The sequence below is a fragment of the Pavona decussata genome, unplaced genomic scaffold (assembly GCF_977016875.1).
Source record: "Pavona decussata unplaced genomic scaffold, jaPavDecu1.1 SCAFFOLD_72, whole genome shotgun sequence".
In the NCBI taxonomy this organism is placed as follows: Eukaryota; Metazoa; Cnidaria; class Anthozoa; order Scleractinia; family Agariciidae; genus Pavona; species Pavona decussata.
In genome coordinates, this window is record NW_028145491.1 from 3,497,602 (window position 1) to 3,525,000 (window position 27,399).

Below are 27,399 nucleotides of genomic sequence, written 5' to 3' on the forward strand. Positions count from 1 at the left end.
CTTGAAACAAATAAATACTTTAAATTCAATACCATATTTCTGCTTTGTTAGTTCAGGCGGAAACCAAAACATTCTCAACCAAAACGTCGCCCGAGCTGGTTGTGCAGCTGGTCCTTCAGTCAGTTGTGCCTGGTTGGAATCCAAATTCGCTGTTGAAACTGTTTGACTTGTAATTTGAATGAATTTCAGCGTTTTATCATGATCCTGACGGAGCACATCGTTCGATCAGAGCAACAGCAGCTGAATGTCAACACCCAGTGGTTCAAGTATACAACAGAGAGGCTTCGAGAAGTATTGATCACGGTATGTGAATACTAATTATTTCGGACTAAATATCTGTTCTTAATCTATCAATCTCGTGTCCAGTCCTCGGGCATTTTGGTCAGCGGGTGGTCGCCAGGAGAGACTCTGCGGTACGGCAGGATTTCTGCGGTAAAACACAATCTCGTACCCAGAGTCTTCAGGCTTTCTGGTCAGCGGGGCAACGCCGGGAAGACTCTGGGGACATCGAATTTTATTACCGCAGGATTTCTGCGGTAAAACAATGGAAACCGTTACGGAACAGCCAATCAAAAAAATTGAATTTTTTCGATGTCCCCAGAGTCTTCCCGGCGTTGCCCCGCTGACCAAAAAGCCTGAAGACTCTGGGTACGAGATTGCGGTAAAACAATGCAAGCCGTTACGGAGCAGCCAATCAAAAAAATTAAATAAACTTCCAGTTCCCCAGAGTCGCTCCTGGCGCCCACCCGCTGACCAAAAAGCCTGAGGACTCTGGGTACGAGTTTGCTATTCTATTGACTGTGTCAGTACATACACTGCAACGCTGTGAGCAACGTTATTTCTAGTCTATGCATTGACACGCAGTAGAACATTGGCAGAAGTGCAAGGTGTTAACCTTGAACCTAAATAACAACGATCGGATGAATTTGACTTAGGAAAGTTGTGGCCTTCCCCCGGACCGCTACTTCTTGTTAAAGTTTACTCTTTCCTTAATTAGTTCTCTCGAAAGGAACGCCTCCTCAATGGTTAAGACACCAGTTAAAAGGGGAAAAGAAGTAAATAAAGGAAACGGCACTGAACACGAAAACGTTTTGTGCGGAATCGTGCGCAAGCCAGAAATGTAATTTGAAGAATCGGCAGGAACGCCTCGTTCCTTTACGCGCGCGCTTTAGACGATTTGACTGTAATTTGCTTAAGTGACGAGCAGAAAAAGCCATTTGTTACTCGAAAATATGGTTCGTTGGGACTCAATGGGTTAAAGCAGAGTTTGTGGTCCATGTTTGCATGGACCGTACAGAAAAGATGGCGGCTGTATATTTTACCACAATACCTTGCGAACCCACACAGCCAATAGGCACAGACAAAGCCATATTTTTGGTGAAATTCGTCGCTGTAATACCAAGACTGTGTATGCCAGGGTTTGAAGTTTTTTAGAACTTTTCTGTGCGTTTTTAGGGTTTCCAGTCGCCATCTTCTTTCGGTATGGTGGATTGCAACCCTCGGTATATAAAAACACTAGACATACCCCCAGCTATTTGTCAGGTTACGTTTTTTATTTCTGACTTTGCTGTTTTTGTTTTGATTTCAGAATTATGAGCAAGTTTTTCAGTACCTGAGCTCACTTGAAACACTTCTGTTTACATCGGACTTGGATCCACGCATTTTAAACCTTTTTAGTCAGTTTAAGGCCCTAAGATCGTAGTCATAAAACATGGACTATAGAGGAATGTTGGCCATTAATATTTTTTGACTTTATTTTTAGCTCCTTGGTAGTTATGATGTCTTATGATACCGCAAACGAGGAAAAATAAGAAGCAAACCAGAAACAAACTTAAACACAGGCAGCGAAGCTCGCGTTACCAGAGAGCAAGTAACAGTGATTTACACGCTCGTTTAAAAGCTATCTCGACGAACTATATTTATTAGAAATGCAATGTGCCGTGAATTTTTTCACTTCTACTTTCTCTTTTTAAGCTATCATTTCAGTTGTTTGTATTTTCAAACTAGTTTTTATGTATTTGTAACACGTATTTATTGTAACTTTGATAAGTGTCGTGGAATTTTACATTTTCTCGTGCTTGTCCCATGACTGAGCTCTCGACAATCGACCCTGCTGATCTCACCCGAGGTCCAATACTCGTGTCACTGTGTATTTTGTTCTAGTTGTGAATTCGTTATTCACATTTTGTCATACACAAATTATTGTCCGGAAACCGTGCTATTTTTCGCAGTCATTTGGTAACTTACTTTCCACACGCACGCAATTCTAATAATTACTCATTTGTACTGAGTTAATGAAAGTTTCGTGGGTATTCATACTGAATGTCGAGTTCATATATTCCATTTGTCTTTTTGTTGTTACAGCATGTTGCGTTGAGGGTTAGTTAAACAAATCGAACATGTTGCGGCAATGTCTGTAGTGCGCCCTGAAGAAAACGATTTTTGCCTTTATCTGGCCTTACTTACTCCCAATAAGGTTTCCATCTCCTCAAACGACTTCTCTCTCTTCGCCTTAGAGTGGTAAATCTTTGTAATATTTGTAAAACGCTATTGAACTATTGGGAATTAGCGATGTATAACGTTAGACATACATGTTGTTGGAAGGCATCAAGAAGACTGTTTCGTATTCTGTCAATCGGTTACCTGATTATCCTGGCTTTGTTGCTTTATTGCCTTTTTCACGACGTATATTTTAGTTAAAGTTTATTCTAGTTTTAATCTTAGTAACGCAGAACTAATAAGCGATAATCGAGATTCATTTACCCTTTCTTTCACTCTTAGTCGCCTTTCAACTAACGCGGGTATTAGATCAACGCTAATACACGTTGTAATTTCACCCTTCACTGAATTCTTCACATCTTCCAAATCTGCCTCAACTCCTAGCTAATTAACTATTCTCTCCACTAACCAAGAAAGCTAGTTAACGCTTACTAAATTATTACTAAAGCTTTTACTAAATCGCTGTCCATATCCATTATTGGTTCTGTCATGTTAAATTCACACATGGAGTTCTCTACGTAGCCTGATCTCATAACCTTACAAGTCAATTAGACAACTTCCTGTAACTTCTCCACTTAAGCTAGAAAGGACTGAACTAACAGGGACCTTACTGAATGACTGACTGACAGCTAATTGACAATCCATGACGATCACTGCTTTTGATTAAAGAACAAAAACAAGATCCTGGTTCAGTGTAGTTTGGGCACCTATCGCATAGTAGGCGTGGTGCGGTAACCCCTAACAAGACCCACGCTAAACCTTTCTTACTTTGTCAACTTTCCCTTTCTTCGTACCCGAATCGTTCACCTTTGAATAAACTATTTATTTAACATGACTTACACGTGTAACACTTCTAGAAAGTTACAAGTTAACAACATCAACATAAAACGCCATTCTCAAGCCGGAACAAAAGAAACGTTGAACGATGTTGTCTGAAAAGTTTGACCCAATTCAAACTTGACGCACTAGGTTGGTCAAACAGACGTAACAAGTTGCGCACAACAATGTTGCGTGTAATGTGTGTTTGGGGCTGCTATTATCCCAGAAAGAAATAAGCAAGATTCCCCATTTATTTTCAACATTTGAAGGCAGTTTCTGGCTCTTTTTGACTCAAACAAAGTCATGCTTAATTCAAGCATTCAGCAATTATGAGAGCACAAATTTTAATAGGAATTGGCAAGGGGCATTAAATTTCTTATAACCAGTTGCTGCCAAGAAATGGCTTTATCGCGGGATATGCATGACGTTGTCGGTGCCCTGATATAGGATTTTACTCTCCTTACATGTACTAAGCAAGTACAGTTGCCGTTCGCTAAATCAAAGGTTAAACGAGCACAAAGGAGCAAGATTAAGTGCTGTTTGTGTAAAATAGTCTTTGTGAAATTTTGCTTGTCGAAGCCAAGAAAGTGTTACTCAACATCATAGTGACAAGGAAAAACCTCATTTGCATTTACTCTCAACACACTTTTACATTCGCGACTACAACACTAGTCTCGTCAATAGACCTCGTCAGTTGGTAGCCACAGTTTGTTGAGACAGATCACTGAATCGGTCAGGATTAATCAAGTTAACGAAGGTCAATTGATCAACACGAAAGGCGAGTGGAGCTATTTCCGGATCCCAAGGGCTGTTGTCACGCAAACATGAAAAGAAGCTACAATTACAAACATTACTTCATATGACTATTGCACAATAGGAACTGAACTTTATTTTATTTCATTTTGTTTTATTTTGTTGTATATATATTTTGTTGTTATTTATTGTTTTTGTATTTTGCATTTTCTATTTTTATCCCCCCCCCCCTATCCATGTAGCGTCATTGTTACTTAGTTACTTAGATACAAGGGTTATTCCTCGTGCTACATTACATGAAGTCGTCTGTATTTTAAAAACAAACTGACGAGGTCTATTGACGAAACTAGTGTTGTAGTCGCGAATGTAAAAGTGTGTTGAAAGTAAATGCAAATGAGGTTTTTCCTTATCACTATGTTTAAAATAGATTTTGCGTTTTTGTGAAATACGCTGTACCTGTTAAGCTGCATTCGTGTCGCTTGCTTGTAAGTCTACCTGTGCACGCTACTGTACTTGTTACGTCTACAGCTGTTTCGACAAAGGTTGTCCAAAAAGCGTACGCGACAATGCCGAAAGGTAGTCGGGAAGTACCCAATAAATTTCAATAAAAGCTCAGATTCCATAATGCCTCGACCGTACAGCGAAGATTTGAGATGGCGGGCAATAGAGATTCTGAGCTTTTTTTTTTTTAATTTATTGGGTATTTCCCGACTACCTTTCGGCATTGTCGCGTACACTTTTACGCTTTTTTTGGACAACCTTAGTCGAAACAGCCGTATAAAACCATGGAACACCTCTCGACACGTCTTAGCGAATCGTCCATCACCTTGAAAAATCGTTGTCGTCTAAACGGTTCGAAATTTTAGATCATACTACAACCAAATTTATTTTTTTACTTATTTATTTATTTACCGGGTAGGTCTGTCACTTAATTCTGAGCATTTTAGACCGCTCTAAAAAAAGAAAAATAATAAATAAAATAAAATAATAAACAAAGTAAATAAATAAAATAAAAAAAGGTCAGTAAATGCAGACAGTGTACTGGACAATACAATTTCCCTTGGGAGATTGTTCCATTCTGAAATTGTCTTTGGACAGAAAGAGTACTTATTCTCTTGTAGCTATCGGTTGCTTGTAAGCATACTCCTTGGAGCGAGTTGAGTACAAATGACCTATGCTGGTTAGAGGACAGGACAACCCCTTCACATTCGCTGGGAAAACCCTATTTTAAGCAAACACGAAATTTAAATTGAATTCTTTCGCTTTAATTCTTTTGTGCAGTTTGTATACCTGTTGTCACTCTTGTAATTCCCCCTTGTGTCTTCGTGCTTTTTCACATTGGAGACGGATTCTCTCTTAATTAGTTTTGTAAATAGCCAACCTGCTGGTTGGAATTTTTAAAGAGGTTCTGTTCTGTTTAAAATATTTTTGCACGGCCCCACAAGCTTCTAGCTTTAAATGTAAACGTGTATAAATTTACTTCCCTCTATTATAAGTTCTAATGCCGGTATAAAATTATGAAATTAATGTCACTCACAACTGAAGATTGTCGAACATTGGAAACATGTCTTGTTCTAAAGTAAAATGTCTCGACTTTCTTTTAATTTTTTAATTGCGTTAATCCTACAATGCTTACACTCAGCAATAATTGTAGCTGTTAACTTTTCATTTCAAAACGCTACTCTCAAGCCAGTAACATACAGTACAAAACATTCCCAACTACTGCATAGTCTATCATGCGGTGTTGAATCTCAAAACACTTTAAAAACAACGATAAACGAATGTCGAACAGTGCGTATAAAAGAAAAGGAACTCTGACAAGTAGCATAATGCAATTATGTTCCAAACAAAAAGGCAAGCTTTCGAATTGACGGTGATTTCGCAACATTCACCACCTATGCTGAAACAAAGCAATTATCACAATGCGCTGTGGTAGCCATAGAAATGACAACAACAACACTGTCTGCAGAAACTCGAGGAACAACAGATGGGGGAATAGAGGATATTCTCTTTTCCTTTTTTCCAGCTTGAAATCAAACTTACGAAAACGATCATTTGGAATCCACTCTACACCCATTGCGATTTGGAATGAAGTCATCAATAGCAGTAACTGGTAGCGTGATGTCATCAATATGCACAACACCTAACAAAAGAAACGAAATTCATCATTAAGTACTGCTAACAATAATCTCATTTGAATCCTCTCGCATTGAGGCTGTTGGATCTACCAATGGTTACCCAAACCAGGATAATGCAGTGTTTTGTTTTAAAATAGCCTCAGACGGGATTCCAAAACCACAGTCACCTCTCTTAAAACTAAACTAAAAAATTAACATTTATTATAACAAATCATCTCCAAATCTCAGCTCAAGGACGCAGCATTTCTACAAATGTTTGTAGGTAACAAGGCCCAGTGAGAAATGTATTACTAAAAGAAGAAGGCAAAGTAATTGTAGTGTGGTCATACAGTACCTAACTTAAGAAATTTCCTTCCAGGCTACACAAATGACTGCTAGCAAGTAAAACGCTGGGAAAAATGTGGAGTTCCTGGGTCCGCAAAAACCAATCTGAGAACCTTCCCTTAGCCCCAGGATAGAGAAGGGACAACTATTGGGTCTGAGAATCCCTCAAGGTAAAATTCAAGGAGGAGCCTGCGTTTTCTGCCGCCAAAGGGTCTGCGGCCGGATTCAACAACGGTCCAACAAAAGTTTATTGTCAAGAAATAACACACGTGAACCTGGCTCCTGGCAATTAAAGATGCCCTTTGGTTTAAATATCACCCCAGCTATCTTTCACTGCCGATACAAAAGTGCTTAAAATCTGCTAATTTGTTCGTGCTTCCATTTAAAGGGGAAGTATCACGAAAATTTGATGTCATTTCAAAACCCAAAAATGTTTGTCTGACACACAACACAAACAAAAAAATAATTGTGTAGTTTTGTTATAAATTATAACCCCAGTGAAATAAAACTGTCGTTTAGTGCCTCTGGCCAGAGACAGAGTAGGTCGGAATGGGTTGAAACTTGAAAAATGCGGTAAGGCTAATGTTTTTCAAGTTTTCGTATTTTTGTTTCCAAAATGCGCTTTAACAGAGTACGAGTTGTTTCTGTCAAGAATTTAGTTGATTTCTCTCCTCTCGTTCTAGAATTATTTTGTAGCAAAGTGAAGGTCTTATTTCACCATTTTTAACAAAAGAGGTTAAAAATCCCATGATACTTCCCCTTTAAGAGTACAATTTACAACTGCACACTAACCGTCATCCATGCTGCTCAGAAAATGTGACCTTCCGCTTGCTGGAGCTGCAGACGTAACTTTATTCTTTAGATAAGTATCATCTAAAAAGCTCTCTCCCGTTGTTTTATCTTCCAATGGGTTCCTGGAATGGTTGGTACTGTAAGAGTTTGCTGAATAATTTTCATCCAAAATATTTATCTTGGTGTCGTGAGCCAAACATTTCCTTCGCCCTTTCCCTGCTAACGTTAAAGATGTTACGTTCGGATTAATGTACAAATCCCTCGCAATTTTCTGTTGTTTGTTTGGTAGTGTTTTTCCTCCTGACTGTTTAACTGCAGAACTGTTGACGGCTCTGGATACAGAATTTGATTCTGGATTTGACAAAGGATGGCAATTTTTATCAATGCTACAGTTCACTGGTTTTTCACTCAATTTTCTTGCCTCCCTGATGCTGGTTATGTGAATGTTTGACTCATCTTTGAAGTCCCATTCGTGTGAACTTTCGTTATGGGCAACCTGATATTCTTCTGTGAAGTCTACCTCCTGCAGCGAATAAAACAATGCATTCTAGCTAAATGGTCAAAATGCAACGACCTGGTCGTTGAGTCAAAAGTCTGTTTTAAAGCGGCTCCAAATAACGCGCCTTAAGGGGGCAATTTACCTAAATTTGAATGAAATTTAAAGAGGTTTTAAGAAGGGATAAAAGAAAGAAAATGATTTTTGGAACACCAACAGACAGTTGATACTGGGTTGACAACCACCGAAGAGCACCCCGGGTTGTTAGTGGACTAACTGGTATCCGTCTATTAATTATTAAATACAAATTCTAATTTTTAAACTTCACTAAATCTTCGATATTTCTTATTTCTCTTAATTTAACCAATCCTTCTAAAACAAACTACTCCTCCCAAATATATCCAAAAATCACCCAAAAATTTACAAAATACCCCACAACACAGATTCACGGGATAATGATAGGGTTTTTGGATTGCTTGAAACGGGAATGAGAAATTGCCGTTAAAGCCATGCCAAGTGGCAGAAAAATGGCGTTTAGGTGAATTGCCCCCTTAAAGTTGCGTTTTGGTGGGCGTCAATAAAAAAGCCGTTGAAATTGTTTTGAATTCTGACATGACTTCTAGTTATCAGAGCCAAGAAATTGACTATTTTACCCAGTAAGGGAAATTAAAGTAAAGTAAAGCTTCATTATCATTAAAATTGATTTCCGGGCCAGTTCAAGCTAAAATAAAAGGTCTTTTCGAATTAAATTGTTAAATTTGTAACTGGACGTGATATTTTGCTACCTCGCACGCATCACGAATTATCAAGTGCAGCGATTTAAATTTTTTTGGAAAAATACCTTTCCTTTTAGCTTGTACTGGCATGGAAATCAATTTTATTTACGCTTTACTTTCCCTTACTGGGTAACATTATCCTTGAAATCTTGTAACAATTCAAATAATTTCAACGGCTATTCTTTGATTGACTTCCACAAAAACACAATTTTATCCGACTCTTTTGAAGGCGATAGGGAGCGTGTTATTGGTGACCGCTGTAAACCACTACCACAAACCACAATCCTTCAGTTTGTTGTTTTCTCTTGTAAATTAGCGATATTAGCTACCGTCACATCTACGACGTAACTAAAGTTTAAATTAAGTTAGTGTCAAGTTACGTGACGTCATACCTAACTGTAGTTAGTGCTTTCGGTCGCTTTTGCAGTCACACCACGCAGTTTACTACAGTTACAGTGTAGTTAACAATTATTCCACGAGCGCGCGTTGGATATGAGATGATAGATAGCCAACGAGAGGCGTAGCACCGAGTTGGCTATAATCATCTCATATCCTACAAGCGCGAGTGGAATAATTGTTTTATTAAAAACAATCAAGAATTATTGCTAGATCATGCTGATTTCGCTTTGAAAGATCAACCAGAAGACAATTTAATGGTCGCCATTTCTCGGCCATGGTATAATGGCTCCTTATACCATAGCCGCTAAGCCAATCAAATCCCTCGAATTTCATTATACGATTATCCAGTTTTTAATAAATAAACAATAGCCTCCATTTGGCGCGAAAATATGCACAGATATTTGTCCGCGGACATTATCTGTTCCGCGAAGCGAACAGTTTTCCGAGAGCGAAGCTCGAGGAAAACTGTGAGCTTCAAGGAGTAGATAATGTCCAAGGAGAAATATCTGAGCATATTTTTAAAGTCAAATGGAGGCTATTGTGTTTATTATCCCTCAAATATTTTTCGCAACATGCGGGAATCTCGCGGAAATCGGCAGGATCTGCCATTCTGTCATATGCCAATCACGTCGAAGTTTGTCAGTTGGCTTCCAAAATCTCCACGTCAGATTTCGCTTCAGGTCGAAAGCGTTTGTTTGGGGAAAAGGTAAAACATTTGACAGGAAAGTAAACTTGTTTAATTCCGTGAAAGACAAAAGCAAGATACAAGTGGCGGATAAGGTTACAGGGAATCTAACTACCTCTCAAAAACAAGCTAAAGATCACTGAAAGCGAAAAACTGTAAAGTATCGCATTCCGTAAAAAGTGTAAACTGCCGTCAACGAAACAGCCGGCGCTTTGTCGTTCTCTTCCTTTATCTCGTGTTCAATTGGAGCAGCTCTTTATATCGAAAATACAATTGTGGAAGTTGCTAGCCGAAAACGACCTGTGAAGAAATCGAAGCTGAACCTGCAGTCGAATACGACGCCACCGGTTGTTTTTGCTGGATTCCATCAAAGCCGGCGCTTTCTTTGCTAACTTGACATTGAATGGAGCCAGCAACGAAGTCGTTCACAATCACTGAGGATTAAGGACGGTGCCTACTAATACCGAAGTATTTTTGTGCGGTTTATAACTATGCCGGAAAAGCAGACCTTAGCAAGGCCTATTGGAATCAAAAACGAAAATTGGGGGTAACCACGCATTTTTCAGAGATAATTAAGCAATAATATCTCTAAAAAGCGCCAAAATATAAAGCAATGTATGGGATTTTTTCCAAAATGGAAGCTTTATTATCTCTGAAAAATGCATGGTTACTCCCAATTTTCTTTTGAGACACCAAAAGCATTTGCTAAGTTCTGCTTTCTCCGTATAGTTTCAAACCGCGCAAAAATATTCCTGTATCAGTAGGCACCACCCATAGGAAACCCGAGTATCTCGCGATGCGCAGAACGTATGCGCAGTAACAATAGTAGGCACCGTCCTTAAACTTGTTGCTCGAGAGTAGGACAAGCTGCTTCTCTTCGGGGTATCATGGCTGGTTTTTGTTTCGTGGACGAGATTTTATGTTCGCGAGCGATCTCGACCAGGTGAGCATTGATAGCATCATTTACCTGTTTGAACTCTGTCAGTAATGGTACTGAAATTTATGTTTTCGTTATTTAAATTCCTTATATCCAGCTAGCACGAATTGGTCTCATTGAATTACAACCGTAATATTTGCCGTCGTGTGAGCGAGCTTCGAGCTTATTAATAAAAGTCGTTTAATAGCTTGTTGATGGCTTTCTCATTTCGCCAGACTGAAAGAAAACCATAAATACTCTTAAATGAGGTGGGCTAAAACTTTTCGCCTTTCATATTTTTCAGTTTTACCACATTTTTAATTCAAGGACTGTTAAAAAGAGTTCAAACCAAGAGAAAATGTCGCAAATACGAGCTTGAGTATTTCAACATTTCGTTTACGAACAGCTTACCGTCAAAAACGTTTAGAGCGTATGTTGTTTTCTGGTACTGGTTTATCGACCAGCAGGTTTATCTCTTCTTCTGTCACAAAAGCAAACCGTTCCCCCATCTTGACATTCATTTTAATCAGGAGCTCCTGTTTTAATTGCAAGCTTGACGCTCCTTGAAGTTTTTGAAATTGGGGAATATCCTCGCATATTCCCCAGTTTTAGCTGGGGTATATTCGGTCACGTGAGGCGTTTAGACCAATCGCGCGCGAGCGAAAATATTTGATGGATTATAATTCTAATTATTAAAAACTGGATCATTGTTTAATGCAATTCCAGGATTTGATTGGCTTAGCGGCCATGGTATATGAGCCATTATACCATGCCCGAGGAATGGTGACCATTAAATTGTCTTCTGGTTGATCTTTCAAAGCGAAATCAGCATAATCTAGCAATAATTCTTGATTGTTTTTAATAAAACAATTATTCCACTCGCGCTTGTAGGATAGGAGATGAATATAGCCAACTCGGCGCTACGCGCCTCGTTGGCTATCTATCATCTCATATCCAACGCGTGCCCGTGGAAAAATTGTTAATTAGCCTATGGATGACGTCAGAATTACAAGAGGTTGGTGACGGCCCTCATTGTTGATCCGTGAAATGTCAACATGGTTGACCGACGTAAAGTGTGTCAAGTTTTTCTTCTTATTTATTTTTTCCGAGCGGCAAACCGTCGGAGAAAAATGCGAAATAAGCTGAGAATTTTAACGGATGCTCGCAGCAAATAGGCCTTATCACGGTTTTCGACGTCATTTTGACGAGTAGGCAAACAGGCTCGAAATAACAGTGTTTGTATGGAAATCCGATGTCAAATAATTTTCATAAAACATCGCTTCTGAAAAATTCCTGAATTGGAAACTTTTGTCACTAGGAAAAGGATTTTAAGAAAAAACTTGGAGGGGTGTAGCTGTGCCAGAAAGCATCCAGTCGTGTTTTGAACTTTCCATACATTTCCCTGTATTTTTTTTCCCGCGAGCTATTTTTAGAGCAGTTCATGGCTGGTTCGCTATACAGACAAAATTTTTTTCTTAAAATCCTTTTCCTAGTGCCAAAAGTTTCCAATTCATGAATTTTTCAGAAGGGATGTTTTATAAAAATTATTTGACATCGGATTTCCATACAAACACTGATATTTCACGCCTGTTTGCCTACTCGTCAAAATGGCGTCGAAAACCGTGATAAGGCCTATACAAGGACGGCTGTTCAAAGGCTTGAAGGTTACACGTGTTGCTACCTTATAACGTTGTATGTAAATTTTTTGTTTGTTGTTTTTGGTTTTCTCCTCGCTTCGCGCTAGGTTTTTATTTTGCTTATTTATATATGTTCATCTCGCACGTGCGAAAAGAATTGTCACTTTCTGATTGGTTGTTTGTTTGTAAACGAGGCGTCAATTTTCTAACTATAGTTAGAGCGAACAGAGAAGCGGTCACATTACCGAAATAGCTAACTGTAGTCGGTTATCCCCGTCTTAACTATAGTTAGTAGCCCAGATGTGACCACAGCCATTGTTATCTAAACCTCACTGGGATTACAAAATTTAAATAAGAAAGGAAAAACGAAGAGGATTCTGGTACTTGTAGTAAAATAACGTCATGGTGAAAAGCGCCTTTAAGTAGGTGTATTACTGGTTACTCTTGCGAGAGGACAAAACATGGACCTCAGCCCATGGGTACAAATTCAGGGCCTTCTTGACCAAACTGCACACATTTCTTATAAATAATCCAGTTGTAATGATGTGATGTATTAAAGCACAATTTTCCTTGTCCGTCAGAACTAGCAACCAAGAAGGAGTCAGTTCAATAACATGACCACAAATTAGCTTATGAACAATATCAAATCTGCTTACAGCCACATTACTCATCATACAGACTTCTGAGTCATCTTTAAAATTCCAGTCGTCACTATTTTGTGAATACTGAAATGAAAAAAACAGAATATGATTACCGATATCACACATTTGTTAGGTCCGTTTTGGGGAATGTTGACGAGCCCAATATTTCCCAATACGGAACGAACAAGCTAGTTCAATAAGGTTTTTATTATACAGGCTTTCCCGCTTGTTGCTTTCTAGTCCATGTGAAACTTGTTCGAAACATAAAAAGTTAGCTCATTTGAAATTCGGAAGAAAATGCATTTCTTCAAAGTGTTGAATGTTTAGAAGTGAAAAAGACTAACTACAAAACAAATGAGAGATCTTTCTCCATGGGTACACGCTCGAGTTGCACATAGTCGAGATGATAATCAAAGGCGAGGGGATTCTTCTTACGAGTCAAGGTCAAGGTCACCTTGCATTTTGATGCATTAAAGCGGAAGTTGTTGCGCTTGACCTAGACGTTCATCAAAGACGTGCAATCGTCGGCGGACATTATGCTGTGGCATACTTTGGTGTCAGCGTATAACGCAGCAATTGCACCGCCTACAGCCTCGTCAGGGAGATCATTTACGAAGATTGTAAACAGAGGTGGACCTCAGAGGCTCCCTTGAGGAACACCAGAGGTGACAGAGGCCCATTACGAAGCGGCACCATCAACGACAACTTATTGAACCCGCCCCATTTGGTGGTCAATCAACTAGGGGAGCAGATGACCCGACACTCTGTATGTCTTTAGCTTAGCGAGAGCAATGCGGTGATAGTCAAACGCTGTGGCAAAGTCTAAGATCACATCCGTCTGAATGTTCACATATAAACATGTTAATAAATATCGCGTTCCTTATTTCATTTCCAACTGACTTTCCAACTGACTTTCCAACTTTAAAGTATAAAAGAAGGTTACGTTATACAAGAGCCACTGGAATGCAATAGGAGCATTGTTACTCCACCTGAATGCGATACTAGGCCACCAGCAGAGTCATCCCTCATGGAGGGATGACTGTTGACTTGTCTTGCATCAGATTTATCTCGGCTCCTTCATTATTATTGAAATTGGTTTCCACTATAATAATGGCTGCCCTTCGTTGCCGAAGATGACTGTTTGAGTTGAGGCCTATCTCAAACACTAGAGGCTCTCATGTGGGCGGTCAGACCTGCTCGGGATCTGCAGTAACGCTGACAATTGTTGCATTCCACTACAGTTTTCCACTATACGCTTAAAAACGCTACATTACACCTTGTATTGCCATCTGTAATAAGAATTTCCTGGCCATATCTCAAAAGATAATTTTACACCAACAACTTATCTTTAATTCTTATGTATAAGAAAGTACATCCAAAGCTCTCTTAACGGACATTCTCGTAAGCGGACAGCTCTACTTACGACCGGACGCCTTTGAACTTTTATACAAACTCTGTATTTTCACATTCTGGTAAGCGGCCCCGCACACTTTCGAGGGGTACGATTTAAACTGTATTTTTGCTTGTTGTGGCTATTTCACTTCCATGCAAATCGTTATTTCTTGTGTCAAGTGTAAGGACAGATCTCCCAATAAACTCGGAAACTCAAAAAAGTCCCCAGGATGATAAACGGACGAAAAATAAATCTCAAGGGTCAACAAAGCGAACCTGAATCACCAAAAAGTTAATTATCTTAGTCTATGGGAAATTATAGGACATGGTCAGGCGGATATCTTACAGTGCAACGAACTCAACCGGATTCACATATAAAACTGACACATTAAAATTTAAAGAAATGTTCTAGTTTTTGATTGGTTTACAAACTACCAAAGCCAGATTCCTTTGTTGTAAACATGAACTGTGATTGGCTGATCAATGTTGGGTGGCCGTGGTTGAGTTCGTTGCACTGTAAAAGCCATAACATGAAAACAAAATTTATGGAATTTTACCTCAGTGTCACATTTGTTGGTATGACCATTTTTCTCGTCATCTACCACTGAAGTGAGTTGTATATTACTTCTGTGGAACCTTGGACACTTTTCTTTGTGGAAGCTTTCAATTTCTAGACAAACAAAGAAACAAACAAACCTACTTTGGCCTTGGCAAATAATGTGTCGTATCAAAATAGCGCATGTATGTGTTTATAATCTAAATACACAAAATTCACATTTATTAGGAGAGTGCCTACTAATAAAGAGGTAATTTTGCACAGTTTATAACTATGAAGGAAAAGCTATCCTAGAGAGGTCTATTGGAATCCAAAAAGAAATGGGGGTTACCACGCATTTTTTATAGACCATTATTAACACGTAACAACAACTCAAAAAAGCTTTATGTCACAGTACATTGCAATGTATGGCAGTTTTAATCCAATTGAAAAATGTGTGGTTGCCACTATTTTCTTTTTGGATTCCAGTAACCCTTGCTAAATCCTGCTTTTCCCGCATAGTCATAAGCCCAGCAATAGTGGGTGCCTTCTGTAAGACACACGAGTCTCCTGGACTATGCACCAAAGTCCACAAGCAGTTAAAAACATGCAAAAGGTCTGTTACTCTGGTTGTGGCTCACCTACTCCATAGTCGAGCCCCTCCGCCACGTAACTCGCACATACGGTGTTACAACTTTAAAACCAAGGGAGCCTTGGACCAGTGGTATATCTATCAAAGGCCTGGACACTTAACTGTGCTCCTGCACTTTTTCCACTAGAACGGCACAATGCTAACCTTACCACCCACTTCATTGTCCATAGAAACAATTGATTTGTAGCCATCTATCAAGTCTTTACAAAACACAAAAGTTGTTTCACTGCTTATTTTGTGGTAAAAATAAACATAAAAGGAATGCTTTTGAAAAGATTACCTCTTTGGTACGCAGGGTGAATTAAAATGTAAGATCCTGTGTATTTGCCGCTAAAATACGTTTTGCCATTTGCAACAGTGTCCTCAACTAATGATGAATTGAAAATGGTTAGCTCCTCGTTCTGGTATTTTCGTGACTCAAAAATCCTGCAAATAAATAAAATAATAGATCTCAAGTGCCTTTTTTCCAGCATGTAGATGATCACTGTTAAGTATCTATAAGGTCGATGAGTCCTACCTCAATGTATCTTCTGCAGCAGCACTGCTACTGAAAATGTAGTCTGCATCATTAATTTCACTGATTCTACGTCCTCCATTCTTTACTGAAATTATAACAGTACAGCACTGTATAAGCTGCATAACTATCGAAGTCCTCCAATTACTAACAACCACAATGCTACTTATAGGTATACACAACCAGAAGACACCATTACCCGATAAATACCAGCAGTAAGCGGTCAAAATTTTATCATGAGACAAACAATAAACAACGCTATCATTCAAACTACGATGAATAACAATCACACCTTTGATGAACTTTTAGGGATATTCTCCATTTTATAAGGAGTCAGAAACACTTTTTTTTCCTTTGTGTGACTGGACGCTGTCATGGGAGTCCTATTACTGAGTTGCACTGATGACTGAAACTTGTCCACAGACACATCGCACACTCAAACTTGTCTCTTGTGGCCAAACTTTGCATTTGAGTGGCTGCCGTTTGCAGAGGTTATGAGCTAAAATGAACATTGTTAGTGCTATAATTACAGGTGTCATTTCACTCTCAACATGTCTCTGTACTTCTAGTGTATATTTTAAAGTGATTTAGTTGGAGAGGATGGTTTTCCGGAACATCCCAAACAGCCCACAAAGCATGTGCTAAATGTAAAATTAGTGTTGTGAAGTTGGGCAGTATGGGAAAGCCCTGAAAGTGATCAATCTGAGATGCACCATATTTCTTTTGTAAAAGCATTTCTTTTTTGTCTTTAAAAAATATTGCAAATCTATGAAAATCAATGATAATCGATAACTATCTATGACAATCGATGCCAGTCAATGGCAATTAAAAAGAGCAAATATTTTCGCCATCGATTTCCGATATCAATCAATTAATTGTTATTGATTGACATCAATTGCCATTGATTATCAATTTCATTGATTGATCCTACCGTGGATGATAGGCAGATGATGTAAGTTGGATTCCCGTACCAATAATTGGTAATGTTCTTTGTAGATGTAAGAATGTTTTCAAAATTTATATGGTAAAACAAATACTCTAGTGCTGAAGCCGCAGTGAAAACTATCAACAGTGTGACGACCATAACCAATACTCAGGCATTTAGAGGATGTCATGACAGATGGAGCATGCATGACTTGAGGCGAATAGCGTGAGACAATTAAAATCTGCATAAGATCTATTATCCATTGCTTATAGTAGCCGTCAATTATTTTCAAAGAATGCTATTAGCAACAGCTTGAGCAGAAGGAAAAGTTGTATATAGTTATATTGAACCTGAAAGGAAAAATATAAGAACAAAACAGAAACAGAGAGAAAGTACTGCTAGCAGGGGAAAGTACAGCGCCATCTTTGATTTGATTTTGCGCGCTTTTCAATGTCGTTGAAGAATTTTCAAGCTGATATGGAAAGAGCCTGCAAACCGACACTGAAATGCTAGAGAGTTTGTAATGAAACCATGCATTGCAGATGGTTGCGATGGCACTCTGCAGGTTTGTAAATATAATATCTTTTGAGCTTGATAACTTTGATAAGCGTAAAAAACTTAACCTTAACCTTAGCTGTTTTTGAAACTAACATGCAGCTTACCCCATTGTGACTGTACACTTGCGGGTACACTTGAAGAAAACCAAGCCGTCAGTCCTTTGAACAACCCTGCTTCGTCAAACATCATTTTCGCAAAGGTTGCCAAAAGCACAATTCGATGTGCGCATGGTACAGTAAAGACAACGATATTTAGACACTAAGTTTTTGTGAAAAATGACTCAGTGCTTCTGCTTCTTGCTTCAAGTCGTCCCTTCCAGAAAACTACTTCATGTACAATACACTGTAATTAACCTGCGATTATCAGTGAAATTTATATTGCAAGGATCCGTTTGCCATGTCTTTTTTCACTTGCAGCTACTTGCCTACCTGCATACTTTGGTATTTTCACGGCGAGTTTAAGAACGTGATTGAATTTATCACAAATCCTGTTGTATTGTAGTTGATAATGATTCCATCGGTTGCTACTGAATCATTGGCTCGCAGGTGTAGAGGCATGTGTCAGGGCTGATAGAGACGAGCGGTCCGCTCTTCGCGTCCTCTTCGCCCTGCATGTGTTGTTACGGAATTTACAAGGTCTGATACATTTGTAGCTGCGGCTGTCGGTCCGGTATGCTGGTTCTAATCCGAACTCTTGAACCTAATCGAAAAAAAGAAAAATATACCGTTAGAGAAAGGTAATTAACAACATTCTTTTGCACGGTGGAAATAATGTGATGGAATATGTTAAGTCTGGTGAATAAATGAGAATGACGTATTACTGATTAATACGTCATTCTCATTTATTCACCTGACTTAATTAACATATTACTAATTGATACGTCTTTTTTTTTTTGGTTTCTTACTTGTGTGTGTCTCTTATATTATTCTGTAGCTATGTATAAAGATGCTTACCTTTCTCCACAACGCTTGGGTCCAATGGAATAAACACCCTTGGAGGGAAACGTCTGGCAGCAACTCCCAGCTGAAGACTGTCCAGAGAGCACTCTCGAAGTCCAACATTATCTTTCTGACCGCTAGTGGCGAGGGAACTAGACTCAACACTTCTCGTAAAACAGCACGGTAGTCCCGTTTTCTTTTTCCGGACATCACGACAAACAGAAGAGGGACCTGTTTCGCCTGTTCGCCGCTCCTCACAAAGGCGTTGATGGTAAACAGCTGACTGAAGGGCTGGCGACAGAGTTTGAGGCTGCCATCCACGTACCAATTTTTTGCTTGGACAAGCTGCTGGAGTTGCTGATTGGTTACAAACACCAAGTGGCGCTTGCTACGGCTGCAAATGTCGGCCTTAAGGAACCCGGTGGGGATGTTTTCTTCTGAGATCTCGAACTCCAGGTCGGTCGGGTCTTCGGGTCGAACCTGCTGTCGCAGTCGGTTTGCGGCTCTGGCCATGTTCTCTGGTTTTGGGAGGGAAGGACATGGATTTTGATCTATCTGCTCATCCAGCAACACTTCGTTCACAATAGCTGAAGCCGGCCGGAACAAGTTCTCTCGTGCTACCTGTCAAAACAAGGATAATATATAAATTAAGAGTGTAATAGAAACTTACAACTTTAGATTGGCTTTGTTCAACCATTACATAGAAGAAATATCTCTCCAATACGGACTTCACGCTAGTTTAATAACATATTTACATATATACTGTACCTGTTTCGCGCGAGACTGGATCTGGGTTGATGCCAGGACACCAAATTTACCAGGGTGGTTGTGGCCATGCAGTCCCGGGAAGAAGGCACCGTCTTGCTGGATCACTGAGGCTTTACACCGGTGGTCTTTTCGGCGCACAATACACTGCCAGTCGATGGTTCCGTTGGGCCGTCTTTTTCTGATGTTAAATGCGTAGCCTGAGTTGGTAACCAGCTTCGTTTTTCCTCGTATGGTGCCCTCCAGAACGAGGTGGTAGGTTGTCTCAACTGGCGCTTCTGGCAGCAGGTCTGGCCCCACGGCTGAATCTTCCAAAGAGGTTTCCATTGGCACTATGTCTGGTAGTCTGAGGGCGGGTCAGTTGCAGGTAGGTCGGGTGCGATGTCGACAGACTGAGCAGAAGGTAGATCGTAGACAGTGGACTCGAAGTTAACAGGAGTGCTTTCAGCAAGAGGGATCGGCTCAGCGAAGTCACATGTTGAACAGCGCCAGTCAATTGAAGTATCGTTTTTTGCTGCATCGCGGTAATCAGACTGGCATACTCCGGTGCCACCCTTGTGGTGTTGCCAACGGAGACAACCATCACACTGGAGACCTTGTTGACGGGCTCTGACTGGCTGTTTGCAAGAAATACACTTGGTCGACATAATTGAATAACTCGGAATGAACGGATTGACGATTAAGACTGCGTTGAGTTTAACCTATATTTACCTCGATCATAGTTTACTATGATGCGATAAATCAAGGTTGTATTTAGAGTGCGGATCAAACACATCTGACGTTCCTCTTATTTCACGCTGGCTACTACAGAAATGTTTTCTGTTGGGAGGGGGAAGGGGATGGGCGCATAAACATACGTGCAGTTTGTACTTTGTAGGTAAAGTAAATGTTTCGCCACATTGTGTGTGGGTTTACAGTGTAAGGTCTGTAAAGGTGCGAGAAAAAAAAAATAAAGGTAAGCCGCTAATTCGGGGAACTGGATCGAAATCCACCAATCACAGCGCACAAACCCGACCCCATTCAGCCAAGTGTTGTCGTTTTCTTAGAGGTTCGCAGCAGTGATTGACGACTGAGTGAAAAGCGTAAAGGTTGGTTGAATCTTGAACTTCAGAGTCTGCATGTTATTGAAAGACGCAGTAACTCAATCGTAGTTAGTCTACTGTCAACCGATGAGTTGTAACTAATAAAGATTATTTGCGGAGTATATTTGGGTAATAATAAATTAAATATAAACAGGTAAGTGGGTCATTATTGCTACTCGGTCATATTTGCGATGAAATAAAAACAGATACTCTTACTCGTCGTTCTGGTCGATAATATAAACAGTACTCAGAGTTTTCACTCAAATAACACTCGTGGAGCGACCACCTAGACTCGATCTATCATGTAAACAGTTCACAGTTCATCGCCTTGATCGATGGTACGCGCAGTAATTGGTCATACTCTATCATGAATTTCCTGTCTGATTTGCTCTTGGCATGTATTAAGAAAGAAAAGAAAAGAATAGAGTTTTTGCTGGTGGCAAATAATGAATAACACCCTATTTAACCCAGCCAGATTTTACCCTGGCATGTCATGAGAGCCTGCATTGAAAGAGTCAGCTCTGAATTTACAATTTTACAAGACCATTAGCCATTTCTATTTTCCCTCAGGACTGTTTAGGCAAGAAGCAAAACACACAAGCTTACACTAAAATTGCCTCCAGTTTGAATTGCCCACTGTCTCTCTACTCTTTATAGAAGATGCATGATTCAAACAGCACAGGAAAAAGCTGTGTCCACATAGTAGGCAATGTTTCTGTGGAATTGCATGTTTTGCCCAGAAGGAGAGGAGGGACCGATTTTAGGCCAGAATTATTGTTACAAACATGTTCTTACCAATCAACTTCACCATGCACTTCATCACTGACAATGGCAACTGTGTTCCTCCTGAAAAAGTCCTGGGAAAACATATCCCTGAACCTACTGTCATGTCACCAGCCAAAGACTCAGGACTCCCACAGACGAAATTGAAATTCCCCTGACCATCAATGATGTTACCGTCTTTTTCATTGCTTTCTCCAATATATGCATGGTCTTCCATTATTGATAAAAGCGGGGAAACGATCACAACTAATTAAGGGGTTTGGAGGAAAATTGTGGCCCATAGATTTTAGACACTTTCACAAAGGGAGAAAGATCTGAAATGTAAAGCTCTTCTCTTAATTAAGTTATAACTAGGCTGGCTTGCAAATAGCAAAGAGCTTATCGCGGCAAGCCAGACTATACAAAACAATTTTTTTTTTTGTAACAAATCCCGTCGGTAACTGAGCGAAAACATCTCTTCCGTGAACAACTTTCTTTATCACTAATCTCTGCTCTGCTTTCAAACTTTTCTCCTCGGGAAATAACTAGAGACTTCTATCTAAAGCTTCGAAACTAGGCTCAGACTGTAGCGATAAGAAATAGGATTACTCACCCGCGCAAAACCTGTGTGCGTGGCTGTTTGCAGCCGGCCGCCCGCCCGTTCGGCATACTTGTCCAGCCCGTGCAAGAGAAATTCCCACGTCCGATTAAGCTGGAGTGAACCAGTATTTCTGGTGACACAAGAGAGACTACACGAACGAAAATGGCCTAGTTGCATGGACTCGAAAGTTATCGTACGCGGGAGTTTACGAATTTACCTTCGATAAGTCCACAGCCTGATTTCCTCGGTTGATGTTTTTTCAGATTGATTACAAACATGCTAAATTTCGAGATGTCTTCGGTTTAATGGGTTTCTTTTCAGTGGTAATTCTCGATCGAGGCAGACTCTCCTGCACAAGGCGGACAAGTAATGGCGAACAGGCGATCAACAGTTTGCAGGTAAACACCTTCGAATAAGAGGTCACGAAAGTAACACGAAAAATGCTGGACTCTGATTGGGCACAAAAATATTCTTGTGCCCAATCACAGACAAGGTCGGGAACTGAGGAACTCAGGAACACCAGAACTCGGGAAGTGAGGAACTCAGGAACTCAGGAACTCAGGAACTCAGGAACTCAGGAACTCAGGAACACAGGAACTCAGGAACTCGGGACACAGGAAATCAGGAACTTAGGAACCCAGGAACTCAGAACATGGGAACTTAGGAATTCAGGTGTCGCAGTGATATGTGTATCCCCGTGATATATGTGTATCCCCGGTGGGGATACACAAAACACTGAAAGCTAAGTATCCTGGCCTTCAGAGACAATCGAACGACAACTCGAAACAAAATGGCGGCTTGAGAAGGGAATATAATGTACACTTTGTTTTGTTTTTTTTTTATTGCTACCCATGACTGCAAGAGAGTGATTCCAAGAGAAAGGATTTGAAATAGCAGTCAAAAAATGTTTCTAACTGAGTCGCTGAGAACAGCAGCGTATCTCGGTTTAGTGCAGGATCGAGGATACATGAATGACTCACATGACGTCTCACATATGAGGGGATACACATATCACTGCAACAGTTCAGTGATATATATATCCCCCATGATTCATGACATTCATACCTCTTGTATTGCCTTGTTTGTGTTGTTTTCCATAGAGAGAGAGAAATGCGATTAAAATCATTTGATCTGTGCGAAACGTTTCCGATTGAGAGACAGTGAGAACAGGCGCGAATTAATTAGCTCTGGTGGGTGAATATTGCGAAAAGAACGCAAGCCACAAAACTACAACAGTCCGATTCATGTTTGTTTATTTTCCATCTCTGATGGGAAATAATTTCAAGTAAAAATCATTTAAACCGTAATATATGAAATCAAATGTCTCCAACTGAGTAGCTGAGAACAGCAGCGTATATCGGTATAGTGCAGGGGGATACATAAATGACTCACATACGAGGGGGATACACATATCACTGCAACATAACAGTTCAGTGATATGTGTATCCCCCATGATTCATGATATTCATGTTTCTTGTACTGCTTTGTCTGTGTCGTTTTCCACAGACAGAGAAATACGATTAAAATCATTTAATCCGTCCTGAACGTTTCCGCGAGAGACACTGAGAATGGACGCGGATTAATTGGCTCTGGTGAATATTGCCAGCGAGAGGAATACATCTGTGAGTAAATCATGTGCACGCCACATAACTACAACAGTATCCCCACGATTCATGTCTACGACTCAGTCTACGTGACATCTTGTTAGCTATAAATGAGCCACGAGCTCGTGAGCGAGCGTCCGAATATAGCATACGATGAGTTCGCGTCTTCTTCAAATCACGGCTTGCGAGAACATTCGAGGCCGCTCATGTACGATAAAAGTTTTGAAGTGTGCAAACCCGAATCGTAAGCCAATGGACTAAAGATTTTGCAGCATTTGGGTGTTTTTTATTGTAAACGACCCTTTGACAAAACATGTATCTGTTTGGAGGGGAGGGGGGTAGGGGATACACATATCACTGGCGGCCATCTTTGAGGGGATACACATATCCCTAGTGATATGTGTGCGGGGATACACATATCACGGGGATACACATATCACTGCGACACAGGGACTTAGGAACTCAGGAACTGAGGATGGCCCCTACAGGGCCGTACTGGTTATCATGTCAAATTTTTCGGGGATGATCACCCATGGAGTTTCCTGATACATAATGCTTGCATCATAACAATCCAGGCAATATTTTATTTCCTTTCTTGGACACATTTTGTTCAAGTCTATGCGTGTTAGTTAAGGTCATAATGAAGGCCTTTCTGGGCCTGAACTGGGGTGTCTGTACTAAGGGCTTGAAATCTTTGTGATGATGAAGCCTGGGTAATTTCTCAGTTTAAGGCTTGGTTCCCTGTTTGGTGGATTACAATAAATCATTCACAGGCAAGAACATGCTGTTTGCCTTCAAGATTAAGGGTTCCAAATCCACGTGGGACCTAAACAAAGCAAATTAATTGTATATGTCCACTGTGGTATATTGATAGGCCTAACTATACATGGACAACAGTCTTCCTTACTTACTGCACCTTGTGTAAAATTCTCCTTAAGTCGCCCAAAATCGCCTTAAGTCGCCTTGAATCGCCTTAAGTCGCTTAAAATCGCTTCAATTTTACAGTGTGTTTTGCTTAAGTCGCCTTAAATCGCCCTAAGTCCCAGAGTAGGCCTAAATTGCGTCATGTATGCTGATGATTTGTTAGTTTTAAGTCCCTCTCCTGAACGACTACAGAAATCGATTAATGTTATAAATCAAAGGCTCCTGTGAGCCAACTCGTGAATGCAGATGACACATAGTAATTGAAATTTAGACGGCTACGGAAACTTCCTTGAAAGCTAAAAGAAATTATATCTTTGCCCGATTATGTAACGAAAAATAGCCATTCTTGTACTATAAAAATGATTGTCAAACTGTTCTCTACATAATTATTTAATAAGATTATTTTGATGCGCCGATTAAAAAAAAAAATTCTCGTGTCTCTTTTTTGTCAAAGTTCATAGAAGCACGCCATGTGCAGCTACGTCATGCAAATTCGTGTCCCCGATAGTCCGGGGCTACTGGATTTTGCGATCGGGCTAGTGGATTCTGACCATCACTTGCCCGGCAAGTGAAGTTTTTTTGGGAATTAAAATTACAAAATTACTGTAGGGCAAGCCGATCTCACAAAGGGAAATATGTTCAACAAAGTATCGCATTACATTTCATGCCCGACATAAATGCGTGAAATTTTTCCTTTGGAGTTCAGTCCACGCAATCGTCAAGTAAAAATAATGAAGTATGACAAGCTCTTGCTAAATAAGAATTATTTATCGACCGCGTCCTTTTGCTTTCCCATAAATTACCAGTTGTAAATTTCGAAAATGAAACATTTTTTCCCTTTGAAACCTCTATGAAAGCTGACAAGATCTTAAAGTTTTCATTTGCATAATTTTGTTTACGACGTCAATGATGCGTGACATGGCACGTTCCGCTTTCGCGTGAAAACTGACAAATTAAATTATTTTTTAATTAAATTATTTCTAAATTAAATTATTTTTAATTCTTGAAAGAAACCGCACTTCGTAGAAAAAAAACGAAAAAATCCTATAACTTTGCTCAGATTCAACGAAAAATCTCCATTCTTACACTAAAATGATTGTCAAATTATTCTCTACAGAATGAATGAGAGAATTCTGACGCGTCGTGAAACAAATTTTCACGTTTTTTTTTTTTCACTAATTGAGTTTACGACCCCGGACTTTCTGAAAAACTGAAAAAACTTGAAACTTTGCTCAGATTGAACGAAAAATCGCCATTCTTGCACTAAATGATCGTCAAATTATTCTCTACATATTGAATAAGAATTTCCTGATGCGCCATGAACAACAAATGTTCGCGTGTTTTTTTCCACTAATTGAATTTAAAACTCATTCACTGCGCACGCCCGAAAGTTAACGACAAAACCGACTGATCGACTGATCGACTGATCGACTGATCGACTGATCGACCAAGTCGAGAGTCAGCTATCGCTATAACTCGTTCATTGCGCATGCGCGCATTCACGAGTTAAAAAGCACGCAGAGGAATGGAAACTCAAGGTGAACACCAAAAAATCAAATATCATTATCTTTAGTGGAAACGGTCAAACCAAAAACAATGAACATTTCCTATATGGATCAGAAACATAACCTATCGTCGACAAACAAACATATTTGGGGATAGAAATGACTTCATCGGGTCGGAGGGCCCCGGCGTGCTACGAAATGTATTATCAACTTTTTAGCAACATATATTTGCTTCCCTGACGTAGCGGCATGTTGAAAAGGTACCTTCTATCAGATATGATCATCAAAAACATGAATGGGAAGCGATTGGGCGTGTATTGCTGTATGGTTTTAAAGAAGCAGGTTATGTGGCCGTATGCCTATCACCGGTAAAAATCAAATATCATTATCTTTAGTGGAAACGGTCAAACCAAAAACAATGAACATTTCCAATATGGATCAGAAACATAACCTATCGTCGACAAACAAACATATTTGGGGATAGAAATGACTTCATCGGGTCGCTATACCAACGCAAGAGACATCCTTAGCAAAAAAGCTTATAAAGTTCTCGCGACAGTGAAACGATTGTTCTCCAACTCGGATACGACCACAATTACAATTAAGAATAAACTCTTTGATGCCCTTGTCAAACCTATACTACTGTATGGATGCAAAACATAGGGACTGGAGCTATTATCATATAAGACCCATTTTGACAAAAGCACTATTAAACAAGTCCATGTAACGTTCTGTAAACAAACACTAAATACCCCATGGTACACAGAGAACATTGCCTGTAGGGCAGAACTTGGACGGTGCCCTTTTGTATCCCCGCTAAATGTAATACCAACCGTAAATGAAAAATATTTTAACGCTAAATGTAATGCTGAAGGAAGACCTTATACAGTTATTCTCATGTCCAAAGATAACAAGCCAATCACTAAATATGAGAGTAATTGATGATCATGGTCATTTGGAGAAGGGAGAAGGCCCCGGCGTGCTACGAAATGTATTATCAACTTTTTGGCAACATATATTTGCTTCCCTGACGTAGGGGCATGTTGAAAAGGTACCTTCTATCAGATATGATCATCAAAAACATGAATGGGAAGCGATTGGGCGTGTATTGCTGTATGGTTTTAAAGAAGCAGGTTATGTGGCTGTATGCCTATCACCGGTATTCCTGGCATCCTGTCTACACGGCGAGGAGACAATTACAGAGGCAGACCTTCTTCTGTCATTTAAATTCTGTTCTGTCCAGTTACAAGTCTTATCGAAAACCTAAACCCCAAAACATCAAAAGACTTTTTTTTGAGCTTGCGCACCAAGAAATCATCCAAAAACAAAGGTACATCGCCAACTGCTGGGCCCCTGTGCTAGAAGTCCTGAAGGGACACGCCGACTTTACTAACGTAGAGAGTCTGAGGCAATTGTTCGTGGGTAACAAGCCATCTGCCAAGACAGTTATCAAAGCTCTAGATGTCAAGCTACAAGCCAACTTCAAATGCAGAAAAAGAGTCCTTGGGCTTTCTAAAAAAGTTCATAAAATCCCTTGATGCAGTGTCTCTAAAGGTCTTTCTGAAGTTTGTAACTGGCTCTGACGTGATGGTACTGCAAACAATTTCTGTGTCATTCAACCCAGTGGAAGGTATAATGAGAACTCCCATCGCACACACGTGTGGACCAATCCTGGAATTGCCCTCTAAGTACCAGTCTTATAATGAGTTGGCTGAGGAGTTCACAAATATCCTAAGAGAAAAGGCATCGTGGACTTTCAGTATTGTT

At 39.9% G+C, this 27,399-nt stretch overlaps 3 protein-coding genes and 1 long non-coding RNA gene across 5 annotated transcripts in view; 1 reads left to right on the top strand and 3 right to left on the bottom strand.

The window, feature by feature from the left end:
• Positions 1-2,049, top strand: part of LOC146477031 (nuclear cap-binding protein subunit 1-like) — a 35,215-nt gene extending 33,166 nt beyond the window's left edge. The window contains exons 27-28 of the mRNA XM_085114095.1: positions 190-303; positions 1,589-2,049. Of these exons, the coding sequence (XP_084970221.1) occupies positions 190-303; positions 1,589-1,702 (228 nt within the window). The 3' untranslated portion in view covers positions 1,703-2,049. The remainder of the gene's footprint in view (positions 1-189; positions 304-1,588) is intronic.
• Positions 1-27,399, bottom strand: part of LOC146477026 (uncharacterized) — a 310,708-nt gene that overhangs the window by 160,370 nt on the left and 122,939 nt on the right. The window lies entirely within an intron of this gene.
• LOC146477032 (uncharacterized) lies at positions 5,666-17,689 on the bottom strand. 2 transcript variants are annotated; one of them, XM_085114110.1, is made up of 7 exons: positions 17,556-17,689; positions 15,972-16,056; positions 15,735-15,880; positions 14,825-14,937; positions 12,915-12,959; positions 7,326-7,848; positions 5,666-6,214 (listed from the first exon to the last, which is right to left on the bottom strand). In XM_085114110.1, the coding sequence occupies exons 1-7, from the start codon at positions 17,638-17,640 to the stop codon at positions 6,123-6,125; spliced, it is 1,089 nt and encodes a 362-aa protein (XP_084970236.1). In that variant the 5' UTR covers positions 17,641-17,689; the 3' UTR covers positions 5,666-6,122. The 2 variants fall into 2 exon arrangements, with proteins under 2 accessions (XP_084970236.1, XP_084970235.1); XM_085114109.1 differs by having other exon boundaries at positions 12,891-12,959.
• On the bottom strand, positions 16,334-20,394 carry LOC146477033 (uncharacterized). Its single transcript, XM_085114104.1, has 4 exons — positions 19,158-20,394; positions 18,405-19,010; positions 17,880-18,150; positions 16,334-16,467 (listed from the first exon to the last, which is right to left on the bottom strand). The coding sequence occupies exons 1-3, from the start codon at positions 19,479-19,481 to the stop codon at positions 17,983-17,985; spliced, it is 1,098 nt and encodes a 365-aa protein (XP_084970230.1). The 5' UTR covers positions 19,482-20,394; the 3' UTR covers positions 16,334-16,467; positions 17,880-17,982.